Source organism: Centroberyx gerrardi, chromosome 3 (genome assembly GCF_048128805.1).
Source record: "Centroberyx gerrardi isolate f3 chromosome 3, fCenGer3.hap1.cur.20231027, whole genome shotgun sequence".
Lineage (NCBI taxonomy): Eukaryota > Metazoa > Chordata > Actinopteri > Beryciformes > Berycidae > Centroberyx > Centroberyx gerrardi.
This window is the reverse complement of record NC_135999.1, coordinates 6,265,253-6,278,547: the sequence shown is the minus strand read 5'-3', so window position 1 is coordinate 6,278,547 and position 13,295 is coordinate 6,265,253. Positions and strand designations below refer to the sequence as shown.

Below are 13,295 nucleotides of genomic sequence, written 5' to 3'. Positions count from 1 at the left end.
TCATGCTTTTCTTTTTTTCCCAAAGACTCTGGGTTTTCCATGCGGTCAGAGGTCGTTCTTTCCCTCTCTTTCTTGTTCAGCTAAAGCAAAAGCACACAGAGAAGAGGGGGTTTGCTTCCATGGAGGCATACGGACTAATATTTCGATGTGTGCGAGCGCAGGACACACAGACAGATGGATGAAGGAGCAGCGTTCCCAGTGAAACAGCATTCCCAGACTATGAGCCGCTCCACCTCAGAGGAACCCCATTAACAGCCGCCAGGAGTCTCGTCTCCCCGCGTCCCCCCAGTACCTATCACTGTCCAGTGTCCAGTATCTCACACCGTCCCGTGTGGGAAGATATAGCAAATATATAGCTCGAGATTACCGCCGCAACAAAAACAAAGATGGCGGCAGCTGTAGCTTTAATTTGGTTCACGCTCTTTTGTCCTAATACGGCCCAGGTGTGAGGTCAGGCTGACTCTTTATCATCGGCGTCATCGCACACTCTCAAGGACGTCCCGACCAACGAACACAAACATACAGTATCGCCTCAGCCCAGATGCACCGCGAAGAGATAGTGCCGTGTCTTCCAAGTCAGGTGTGAGGGGGGGGGGGGAAAGGGTGAAAGAGAGAGAGAGAGAGAGAGAGAGAGGAGGGAAAAGAGAGAGACAGATGGGAGACAGATAGGAGACAGAGAGGTCACAGGCTGATACACGAACAGGTCAAAACAGGTCAAGACAAAGTGGTCACTTTTACTGTGCGCTCTAGGCTTTCTCTATCAGTGTACTATTAGTTGAGGTTGACAGCAGTCTTACAGCAAACCCCTCATAGGCCTTCATGTTAACAATCTAAATGAGGTTTACTCACAGCGGAGAAAAATAGCTGGTTGAATATGAAACATCACAACTTACGATTTAATAGGCTACTCAAAAATAGGAAAAGTTAAAAGTGGTAATACCAAATCCATGTGTTTTTTTCCCATTTTGGCAACAAAATAGGAATGTCTTGTGTATGAGTGGTAATCCATCAGATTCTTCTTTTTTGGATTTTGGCGACATCTTTGGTGCTAAGCGCTCATTGCTGTGGTGTTTCTGCACTGCTCTTCCCAGAGATCACCTGTCAATCAAACAGTGTGTCCAGTACTGTGAAGTCTTTTTCATTGCATTTTCTGTTGACGCAGTTTAAGTTTCTGTAGGTGGCGCTCTTTTCTTTGTCTGTTCAGCCATGGTGGCTATCACTGCTCATGCTAACTACACAGTTCTTCTTCTATTTATTCCAAACAAACTTGAAACATAAAATGCATCACTTTTTCCCAGGAAAGACCTACCAGACACCCGGTGTTTAGAACAGCAAATGTAAGAGCTTTCATGAAACTGGCTTACTTCAAGTATTAAAAACAATGAGGAGTGCTTAGCAAGTTACATTAAGCAACCCTGAAGTGATTGTATGAAAAATAAATATAATTCTCAGGTTTGGGTCCTCCTTTGCGACTGGGTTAGATCAGCTTTCTAAAAGAGAGGGCCAGTCTAGACTGAGGACAGACAGTCTGTAACTGCTGGAGAGTGAGGAGCAGGAGCAGGAGCAGCCCCCTGGGGACTGTGGAGCGCTCCACATGCTAAAGTCTCATTAGCACAGAGACAGACTGAGAAAATCGGGGCGGGTGGGGGGTGTGTGTGTCTAGAATAGTCTGATCTCACTGGTTACTGTGCAGTGATGGAGTGGTAAATACAAAAGTTGGATAACCCCCAGCTGGTGATCATCATAAGGGATCAGAACCACCTCTATTTGCAAAAATCAATCATATTTTCAGAAAAACACTTCATTTTTTCTTTAAAAATCCTTTTCTTCATTTACTATCAGTCTAAAAAGGTGAGGAAACTCATTTCTGCAAATAAAAAGTTGGGCAAACAGTGAGCAAGGTGGGTTTATCCTCCTCTACATCCCTGTTACTGTGTGTGTTATGGCTATAGACAGTTTCCAAAAGCACAGTGCAAGCCTATTGTTAATGCTAATCTTGCCATAATCCACCATTACTGGGCTAGGTGACGACACACGTCACTTCTCAGCTTCACTTACTTCCTGATCACATTCTATTACTGCAGACCCGTAAAGACTCAAATAATCTACTCGGCAAGACAACCTCACAAACCACATGGCTATTTGTACATGTATGAAAACACTATGTGGTAGAGGAACGAAAAAACCCTACTAGCCCAATATTTAAATTTATCGAAGATGTGCTTACTGTACATGGCCTTGAACTCACAACCGGTCTCGTAATTATAGACCCGAGCAATAAACCGATCGATCAAAATTATTCACAGTCAATCAAGCAGCTCAACATGACACCAGTTGGCTCGACAAAGCGCTGTGTGTACGCACATGGGAGCGTAGCCGGTGTCAACAGCCGCAGAACACAAGCCTGTGTGGTCAAAGTAGAATAAATACGACAAAACCACCCGCTTGACAGGGCAAGGCCAAACAAAAAGTGATAGAATTTCACTCGATGGTATTTTGCTTGGTCAGTCGAAACCTTAATGCTACGCTGTCAAACACATGCTTCCTCCGGTGCCCGCTGACGGAGAAGCACTGACTTATTGGCTGACCAACGGCAGCGCAGAACCACTGCGTCAGATTTACTGTGTGGTTCCCTCCCGGGCTGGCCGACACCCGCCGTCCAGCACAAAGGAATTCTGGGAGTGTTGGAGGTGTCGGGGAAAGAGGGAGGACAGGGGATGGAACCGAGGGGAGGAGGGTTGATCTTGGGTCACATTTTCCATTGAAGAACCAGGTGTTAAAAAGGAAGATCTGAACCCTAGTCAGCACCTATAGGGCAACTGCATCCTTGATTGGAGAATTCAGAGTGCAAACACACACACACACACACACAAACACACACAGACACACACAGAGAGAGAGAGAGAGAGAGAGAGAGAGAGAGTCATTCAGGCAGCTGTTGGACAGTTGGCCTGTGGTGCTAGGCTTCAGGCTCCCAGGCCTCAACCTTTTGGCAGGTAAAGCCTTGTTCTGCTCCTTTGATCAGCCACTGGTTAACTATGCACCTCGTGAACAGACTGATTTAGTGACCAATGAGAGTAGGGGAGAGAGTGGCCTCATTCCAGTTAACACCTGTTAACACACACACACACACTGTTTGGAGTTGCATTGCGATACAGATAGAAAGGGAGTGTGAGGGAGGGGAGCCGGTTGGCAAGACGGAGTGATGCAGAAATGATTAAGTGTGTGATTAATTTTGGGCAGGGTGACCTGGAGGAAAGCGGAGGAATGAGAATGTTCGGACCAAGCACTTTTACTGTATGAATCACACCACTTGACACAAAACATGTTTCAGCAGAAATTCATTTTTGCAAGAAGACTGGTGAATTATTGGGTGGAGAACATGATAATGCAGAGCTGTCAGCTTTATCTGCAGCCTCTTGGTCCTTGGTGTGTGTGTGTGTGTGTGTGTGTGTGTGTGTGTGTGTGTGTCGTGACCTTACACAGACAGAAGCCAGTATAACTGACAGCCAGCGACATCATTCTAACCCGATTCAGCCGCAATGCCTGCACATCTGTAAATAACACACATGTAGAAATACCATTTCTATTTAACTGGCCCGAGGCAGGCTTACTCGTAAGGCTTGATATGGTATTCCTGCCACCTGCAGCTGAATATTACTTTCCTTAAAGCGACCAACAAGACCGCAGAGAACTGTTAAAAAAACGTGTTGTGTATGTTATACACATAAGCCACTCGCACCGACTTAATAACACATTGCCTCTCAGCCAAGTTTTGACAAGGTACCACACACACACACAGTCTCGCCATTTCAATGTAATTTCCTCTCTCTGCCCAGATACACTGGAGCAACAACATGGTGCCTATAAGCAGATAATCAGTCCAAACAACTTGGGCTGGGAGCGAGCCTCAGTTTGAGTTGGCAAACACAGAGCGAGCCCATGTACAACACTACAGAGTCTCTCCACATCTACAAATATGGCCTTAGTCTGGGCTTATTCTCTGGTGACTCATAGGTTTAGAGTCAGTGGAGTTATTCTCTACCTTTAAACAAAGATTGTTCCAGTTGGTAGTTTCTTTGGTCGTTTCTATCATCTAATATTAATCACCCTAAAATGTGTGAGCCCATCCAAGAAGCATTATTATATCTGTAGAGTACCAAATGTAAGAGAGTGAGCTAACAGACCAATTATCTTTCTCTTTCTGTGCCTATGTCTTCCACAGTGTGAGGCGCAGTGCAGTGTAATGTTGTGGAAAGCATAATGATCTAAGATGAAATGGGGATTTACCCCCTCATGTGCCTGCCATGCTCCTCTCTCTGCAGCTGTTCTCTGCACTGGATGGTAAAGCCTGGATGGTTCACTGAGACCATTACAGTCAACTGTTACTGATATTATTACACATGCTTAGTGGGATTTTAGTGAGACTCTCTGATCAGTGTTTTCTGTAGGTAGAACCATAGCAGTCGCTGCACCCCAATAGCAGATTCTGAACACTGCTACGTTTGCATGCATGGAGTAACCCAGCTATTGGCCATATTTGGTTACGGCCTTATTCAGCCTAAGATGTTTACATGTAGTTGAGTATCCATGTTGCAATGAATAAACCCGCTAACAGAATATCCCTGTCCACCTGTAGTGTCAGATAAAACAAGTCCGCCAAGAAATAAGTACGGAAATGTCCAGCTGCCAGCTACCCTGTGACTGAGCAGTAGGTTGTTACTTATACAGCAGAAAGATATGATAATCCCAATAGTAATAAGTAAGCACTGCCTGTCGCCGTGTTTTTTGTTGACATCAAAATGTACCCATAATGCTGTGGGAATCTGAGTTTGCACAGATGGCAAAAACCAAAAGTGAAAGGAGCGAAGATGTTTACACGCAATACTATACTAAATCAGGCATCAGAATACGGGCTTAAGTGGGTTATTCTAACCCAGTTATGATGTTTATATGTGTCGACCAAAACTAGATTATTCAAGTAACAGGGTTAAGAATGGAGTTCTCAATGCATGTAAATGTAGCCATTGAGTACGTTGACATGCACACTAATAATTCGATCTTAACCCGATTAAGGTAATACCCCACTACTGTAACTGTCACGTAAAACGCCTTTATCTGATTATCTTTATCAGGGTAAGGTTACAAACAGAGTAAGCATAACCTGACACCTATAGATTTCTGCTCAATCTTTTGATTTATTAGGGCATGTAAACACCTTACCTCAGATTTCTTTCATCTTTTTCAAACTGCCGGTCACCAAACGCTGTAACCCGGATGTTATATTTACAAAGTGACATAGTGGGGTGATGAGCGGCAGACCGATTATGAAACAAATCCATGTAATCCAGGTTATTAGAGAAATCACATTACTTCACACCATGTAAACACTATAATCTAAACACTGCCATAAGCTGATTACTCCCAGCAATCGGAGTATTGGCGGTGCAGGAAAACATATTCAGTGACTCCTCCTGCCTCTTCCTCTCAGCATCACTCCGTGGCATCTGACAGCGTCGGTCAGGCCCAAAACCAGCTGGAGGGACCCACGCTGACCGGAGGAGGAACAGGAAAGAAGTGGGGAAGGAAGAAAGAAAGAATGGAGGAGGAAGCGGAGGACAAAGGGGAATTAATGCCAGCTCCGCTCCGGCTTAGTGAAACAAAGGGGAGACAGAGCTGTGAATGTTGTATGATGGGCTAGACAGATGTTTGCTCTTAGCACTGAGGCTTCTGCTGTCTCCCTCTTAGTGCTTTCAGCTCAGGGCTTTCCGGGGTTGGGATAGTATTGTGTCTTGGTGCTGTGTTTGTTTCTATTATTGACGTAACTGGGATATAATCAATAACAGATTATAGGCTACAGGGACTTGGCTAGCGTATGCCCACCGCCCTGTTTTTTTAACGCACACAGACACACACACACACATGCTTGGAACACACAGCCTTGAAAACGCATGTGAGATACGCACACAGACACGCGCACACACTCATACACCTACACATACATAAATGAAAAAGATGTGATTCAATATGAATACTATTCAGAACTCATATTTCTGACTGTTCTGCTTTCACTCCCTCCTTGCCACAACCTGTCAAAATGAACATCTGAAGTAAAAGCAAAGCAAATGACAAACCTTCAAAATCAGAAATAATCCCCTCCAAGTGTGGATTGACTCCAGAATCAGACATCTTTTTGGACATGAAAGTTCACAACACCGCTCTCCTTTTCAACGCTCCCTGCTAATTCTTGAAACAAATTCCAAAATAGAGTCAATGAGGGGAAAAAACACAAACAAGTCCAAGCCCACAACTCTCTTAAAGGAGCAACTTATTTTCACTGCCTTCCTCCTCTACTTTCTATATCGCTGCATTCAGACTTCACAGAGAGTGAGAGGCAAGCCTCCTCCCTTCTCCTCCCCTCCCTGTAGCAAGAAACTCACTCCCTCTTTTCCCTTCTCCCTCCCTGTCCTCTATGTTGGTGTGTGTGTGTGTGTGTGTGTGTCAGCGTTTCCCTTACCCCCTACCTACACACACACATACAACAGACCCTGTCATACCCAGAGACCTTTTTGCACCAAAGCGGCTCTCAGGTCTGATTTCCTCATCCAGCCTGTGAGCGGCTCTGACAGCAGAGCGTGGACAACATGTCACACAGTCACTTTAACCAAGTTAACCTGCAATCAGACAAGATTCCCCCATTAGGACTGCAGCCTTCAGGCCCTCAGACGGCCTTCAGGAAGGCGGGCTCGTTTCACTGCAGCTAACACGAGCTGACCTCCACTTATGGCTGTCATAGCCAACACAGGGACCGCAGTTAAGTAAGAGCTTAGGTCTGTAGTCTTGAGTAAACAGCCTCTACAAAACTCACTGGCATGTTAATTAAAGTGCAGTCACTTCTCTCTGGCAGCTGCTGAAAAAAACCCTGACTTTCTGTAGAAGAAATGGCATTAACGCTATACGACGGGGGCCTCTGGGTGCTCAGAGAGCGACTCGTGCACCAACTCGCCCCCTTTGACATGGTAAGATCAGGAAGAGCAGAGGAAGTGTGGGTTCGGTGGACACCTCTGACCTGGTAAGCTAATACGTCTGCAGCAGAGGGGGAGGCAGCCTGACGACAAGCTAGCTTTTGATGTGGCGGGTACAGTTACACTTCCCGTCCTTGAAGCCGCTGACGCTAATTTAGCGACTGCTCTTCAGAGCGACGGCTAAACACTGCTGAAAAGGTGTTGATAAAATAATCAAAAGTGATGAAATATCAAAGCTGTCCTTGTATTTGCTTAACCAAGTCCACCGGCTCCCGGTGGGACGGCTCTTATCCGTGAATCTTCCACTGTCCGGCACTCAACAGCAACAAAGCAATAGCGATGCTATCGGCGCAATTAGTGATGAGTGAGTGGCTTTTCCATGGTCACCACTTCCTGTTTGGAACCACACATGACTGGAAGTGAAGTCCATGATGACTTGTCCCTGTTCTGGGGTAAGTTTTACAATTTCCCCACTAATGATTAAGGCTGGTTCCTAGTCAGCTTTCTGTGGAAACCTCACCCCAAAGCGAGGACCACAGGAATTTGACATTTCCACCATCAGATACGGCCAATCGGGACACTTTCACCCACCAGATATGACCAATCACATGAGGTGTTTCACCCCTAGTGGAGGCAAAAAGGCACAATACCAGTGCCTGGTGATTTTATAGGGTGCAAGTAATCGGGGAAAACCCCATTTGAATGAAAAGCTCCATTCTAAGGGGCACTAATAGGATGCCAAGCCCACCTGGTGGCCCCTAACCTTAACACCTGAGAGGTCGCTGGTGATCCAGAATAACGCTGTGTGTTTACGGCGTGGTCTGGTTACTTCATATAACTGCCTGGAAGGTGTCTCCGGATAAGGAGCAGAGTGTATGGCAAACACAGTAGTGTGTGTATGTGAGTGCATGCACACAATTATGCCCAAATCCATCACTCAGGAACTTAACTGGGCTGAATACCTGTCCCCTGTGCCCCTTGCTGTCATGTGCTGTGTAATTAAGGCCTGCTATGGCTTTGAGTCAGTCTCATAAGAATGCACAATTGCACATAATGCGCATCATACATCCTGGCAGCTGTGTATGGGCATCTATAGTGCGTGTGTGTGTGTTGGTCTGTTTGTGCCAGTCTGCAAGTGTGTGTGCCCCTCTGCATGCATGTGTGTGTGTGTGTGATTATAGGGAGCATATGTTTGTGCATGTGCACATGAATTAGTGTTTATCCATGACACATGTGCATACATGTTAGACCTATATATCCGTGCTCATATATAGCACAGTGTGTGGCCCCCCACTGCCCATGCAGGCCCTAGTGGGCTGCACTGTAAACCATATGCCACAAAGCCCCGTAGTCCTCAATTAAACCAAAACACACGGTGTGTGAAATGCACACCTCCCCGAGCCAGTGTGTATTTATCTAAACATGGATACACACTCTGGGCTGGCTCCAAGGCAGGGAGCTGAGCGAGAGAACGAGGGAAAGCTCCAAAACAACATCTGGAGAAGCGTGTGTGTGTGTGTGTTTGCACGGTGAGTAACTGCGTTTGTGTGAATATGTGTGTGTGCATACATGTGCTTGTGTGTTTATCTGACCGTAACTGTGAACGTGTGTGTATGTGTGTGTGTGTGTGTGTGTGTGTGTGTGTGTGTCTCAGTACCCCTGAAATAGCACTGTAAACACAGTGCTCGGAGGCCTTAGAGCATAGCAGGATAAATCTGCCTAACCAAAACAATACAGGCTGCCCTACATCTCCGCGGCGCTGAAAGACAGCAGAGTTGTGCTTGTTATGCGCCTTGTTAATATCAACAATTATGGGTGTGTAAGTATGTAATCTAATTATGGACAGACTGATGTTTTACAAGTATTTATAGTAATGTTTTCCGTAGCAAGGCTGTCAGTTCCTGTGATTCATGTTGCAGTCATCTTTGTGGGTTAAGCTATTCACTTTGCATTTTAACATTTGTTTAACTTTTACTGTTATTGACAGTTGCCTCCCACATGTAGAAAATGATTCATGACCAAGCCAACAATGTGGTGTAAAATGTCCAAAAAAAATCCATGTACACCATTAAGTAAATCAACTAGTTCTCCTTTGTTGATGAGATTTATGCAGAAGAGCCATATCATGCACTTCAGGCTTTGTTGCTTGGTCATTTTAAGACAAACAGGAATTCAACACAACCACAAACATCGGCAGGATGTTGCACAAACCCGACCTCTCCTCTGTGTGTGTGTTATTTATATTTGCCTGGGTGAGCGTGTGCGTGTGAAACGTGTGCGGTTTCGGCGTTTATCTAAATGACACCTTTTAAAGCTGATCGGTTTGACCTTTCTGTCCAGGAAGTGTGACAAAATTATACTTGTAAATGTTAGCGTGGGGGAAAAAAAAAAAATCACCTAACAGAGCTTAAACAAAACCTTGTCACTGGGAGAGATACCGTCATGGTGAGTGAAACTGCGCTCCAGACAGAGGTGGAAATAGAGGTAGAGGTGCAAAAGGAGGAAGGAAGAGATAGAAATAGAGATAGAGAGAGAGCTCTGTGAGTCACTGCTGGCAAGGCAACATGTTTACGAAGATTGACAGAGAGATAGAAAGAGTCAATCAGGTGTTTGAGTGGGCATCATTAGCACGCAATACACTTTTGACTCAACACACTGCACTCTTACACCCTTCACACATGTATGAGTTGCCATTGAGTGCCAAGTCTGAACACGCTGCCTCATCCGTAGCATCACATCCAGTTGAAACAGAGAAAAAGAAGTCGGTTAAACTCACTCCTCTGGAAGAACTTGTTGTGTGGCCATTTGTCATGCTGGCAGGCGCAGGACTAGTGGGTTTAAGACATGGAAGTGACTCACTATGGGAGGGATTGTACTTTTTAGCACAAATGGACTTCATCTATTGAAGTCTTGTGTACCTCTATATCACTGTGAAGATGACATCACACTTGAGCATCTTGCCCATTTGGCCTCCTGTACATTACACTCACATGGTAAAGGTATAGGTACAGGTCTATCTATAGCATGAACTCCACATTTGACCTCGTCCCAACTGGTTTCCTCTTTGCACCATCATGGCACAAGTACAGCTGCATCTAAAGGATCACCTGCAACAGCATCCATTGAAGAGAAGTTCCTCTCTCCCTGTTCCTATCACCCCTGACCCGTGTTTCCCTCACGTTGAATAATGGTACCTGTCAGAAATCCTCCCTCAGGACGACTGAAGGTGGGGCTTCCCTAACTTTGCCCGGTCGCTTTCCTGTACTCCCTGTGCCGGCCGTTTTCACGGGTCCCTCTCTTATCATTACTCGGGACAAATAATAATACCAGAAACAATATGAGGTGGGATACTGGGAGGGCAGAGGGAGAAGTGTGGGGCGTTGACTCATAGAGGATATCCTGTACACTTCTTTTATGGAACATGGTGAGCTGGGTGATTTCCTTGATTTCCTTCGCTCTGGGTTCATGTGTGAGTGTGTTTGCGCTTGTGTGTGTGTGTGTGTGTGTGTGTGTAAGGCTGAGGGCACAGAGTGCTCTGAGTGGATACATCAACACTTCTAAAAATTGTACACTTGCATGCATAAACAGAGAAAGGCTCAAAGGGAGCTGTAGACTGTGAGCTCACATGCCAATACTGAACATTATACTGTGCTGAATACAGTTTGTTGAAGTGCAGTACAGGGTTCAGGTTGAATGGGGAGTGACACACATACTGAATAGCCAGGCATGCTGTAATAATGAATAGTAAAGCATTGCTTGTGACCCAATATGTGTCTGATTATATTCTTGTGTCACTGCTACAACATTAAGTGACACAGGACAACTGTTCTCCTCTCATTTCCAGACTGAAACCTTTGTTTTCATTCATTTTCTGGATCTAAAAATCAGTTGTCCCACTGCGTCACCTATTACCAATTACAACAAGCCAATGTGGGGACCATCTGGGACAGCCGTGACGGATGACATGTCATATTGAACATATTATCTTAATCCTGAACAGGCTAGGCGAAGGAACGATGGCTGTAAACTGGGAAGCCCTCGGAGCCAAAATGGAGGTGTTGCAGATGCACACACACACACACACACACTCCAGAGGGTGAAAATGTCATCTATGCAGCACGGCCTCAGCGCCTATCGCTATCAAAACAAAGTCTAAGGGGGGAGATCGGGGGTGCTTGTCGCCAAGGCAACGGGTCCAAACAGAGCTAAAGTGCGCAGGGTGAAGACCGGGAAGTAGCTCGGCCCAGGACTTCCTCATTTGCGCAGGGTGGGGGGGGGGGGGGGGAGAGAATGATGCTCGACACCAGTGTTTTCTTGGTGGAGAAATAATGCGCTGCCACCTCCCCTCTCCTCTCCTCTCCGCTGTCCTCAGCTCCCCCGCTGCAGTCAGTCTTCGCTACATTCCTCCACCTCCCATGAAAAAAATCCCCCCTGTCTGCTAAATATGAATCATCCACATGGAACATTTCACAGAACCGAGCGAAATGGTGGTCTGCACCGGCAGGACCAAATCACACGGCAACACTGCCACCAAGTGGTGCTAAGCGCAGATGCACGGTGTGTCTGTATGCATCATATGGCTCGCTGAGATTAACCACCTTATTAACGGCTGAATTAAAGGCTAATTTGCAGAGCGTCGCCCAGCTTGATGTCCGGCCTTAATCACTGTAAGGATTAGTCTTATCGTCTCAATCCAGACTCAACACACACGGGCCGGAACAGAAGTTGCATTCCGGTAAACAATCTCCATCTGCACTAAACTAACCGCACGTTAAAATCAATAAAGAGTCGCTGATTAAAGAGATCAAGGTGGATCGCTGATAAGAAGTAGCCATGCAACTCAGAATGCTGTTGTCGAGGAGGATGAAGTTTGAAGGAACAGCAGAGAGGCAGGCAAGTATTACACACTGTGACAGAATGATGCATGCTAAGCATTCCTGAAAAGAGTGGGCTCTGTCTGTCGAGAGCAAATCACATTAGCCGACATCTGAGCCCCGCTCTCACTTAAAATAAACCATCTCCGTCAATCAGAATTAATCGGACGTTTGAACTCGAGCTTAAAGTCCAGTCATGTGACGATGGCATGAAGATTTCCTCATTCCAAGTATTGACGGCTCGCAGCCGTGTATCTGGGTCAGTTGCCAATCAGTATCTCAACCAAGGCAACCAATTAAAGTACAGGCAGTCACTTTTCACTGGAAGATTAAGTTCCCCTATTCTGGGACGTGGACTCTGACACTTCTTCATATGAGGATTACTCATTGTTGCTCTGCATGCAGTATTCACAGAGGGACACAACAGACAGAAAAGAAATAGGATCTAAACTTTACAATGAGCTTAGCTGTGGTTGTCTATTAAATAAGAGAGGTGTAAGAGGAGAAGTATTTTGGTTGGTTTTAGGACAGACAGATAGACAGACACACACACACACACACACACACACACACACACACACACAGATACAGACAGACACACAGACTGAGGTCTCCAAAGGGATTCCTCCACCCCAACTGACAAACTAAAGCAAACACAAACCCATGGTGACTTCTGCCTGCCGCTGCTAGAGCCGGCAAGAAGCCGCTTCCTCTCAAGTCTAACAAAGGGCAAAAAAAAAAAAAAGAGAAAGAAACTCCCTTGCAAGAAAAAAAGTTCTCAGTGTTCAGAGTTTTCTAGAATATTGTAAAAAGCCAGAACTTACCAGCTATTCTGTCTCGCTCCATAACTCGATCACCACCTCAAATAGCCACATGTAACCTCTCCTTTTTCTCTCCTCTCCCTCCCTCCCTCCCTTTTCTTCCCGGAGACTTCCCCTTTCTCCTGACTTAGTCACCCTGTCCCCCTCTTTCAACCCTCCCTCCTCCCTCCTTTTCCTCTTTCTGTCTCCCTCGCTCTATTACTTTCCTCTTCGTCTCAAGTTTTAATGTCTTCAGTCTGCCAGGATAACAAGTGAATGAAGTCGACGTCCGCAGCCATGTGCTGGTCATATGGAGTCCCTCTCCCTTGCTTTCTCTTGCCTTTCACTCTCTCTCTCTCTCTCTCTCTCTCTCACACACACACACACACACACACACACGCTATCTCTATTTTTTTCTCAGATACACTCAAACACTCTTATTTTCTCTATTTTCTTCTTTTCTCCCTTTCTCTGCTCCCTTGATACTGAAGCTGTACTCTCTCTCTTTCTCTCTCTCCCTCTCTCTCACACACACACACACACACACACACACTCGTCTCTCCTGCTCCCTCGACACTGAAGCCGCATTGTGTCTT

The 13,295-nt window shown here is 45.8% G+C and overlaps 1 protein-coding gene across 2 annotated transcripts in view; it reads right to left on the bottom strand.

The window, feature by feature from the left end:
- septin9b (septin 9b) overlaps nt 1–12,830 on the bottom strand; it is a 67,885-nt gene extending 55,055 nt beyond the window's left edge. Inside the window, exon 1 of one of the 2 annotated variants that reach the window (XM_071912903.2) lies at nt 12,724–12,830. In XM_071912903.2, the coding sequence (XP_071769004.2) occupies nt 12,724–12,745 (22 nt within the window). In that variant the 5' untranslated portion in view covers nt 12,746–12,830. Of the gene's footprint in view, nt 1–6,134; nt 6,249–12,723 lie in introns of those variants that run through there. The other variant, XM_071912902.2, reaches the window with a different exon arrangement.
- Nucleotides 12,831–13,295: the final 465 nt, after the last annotated feature.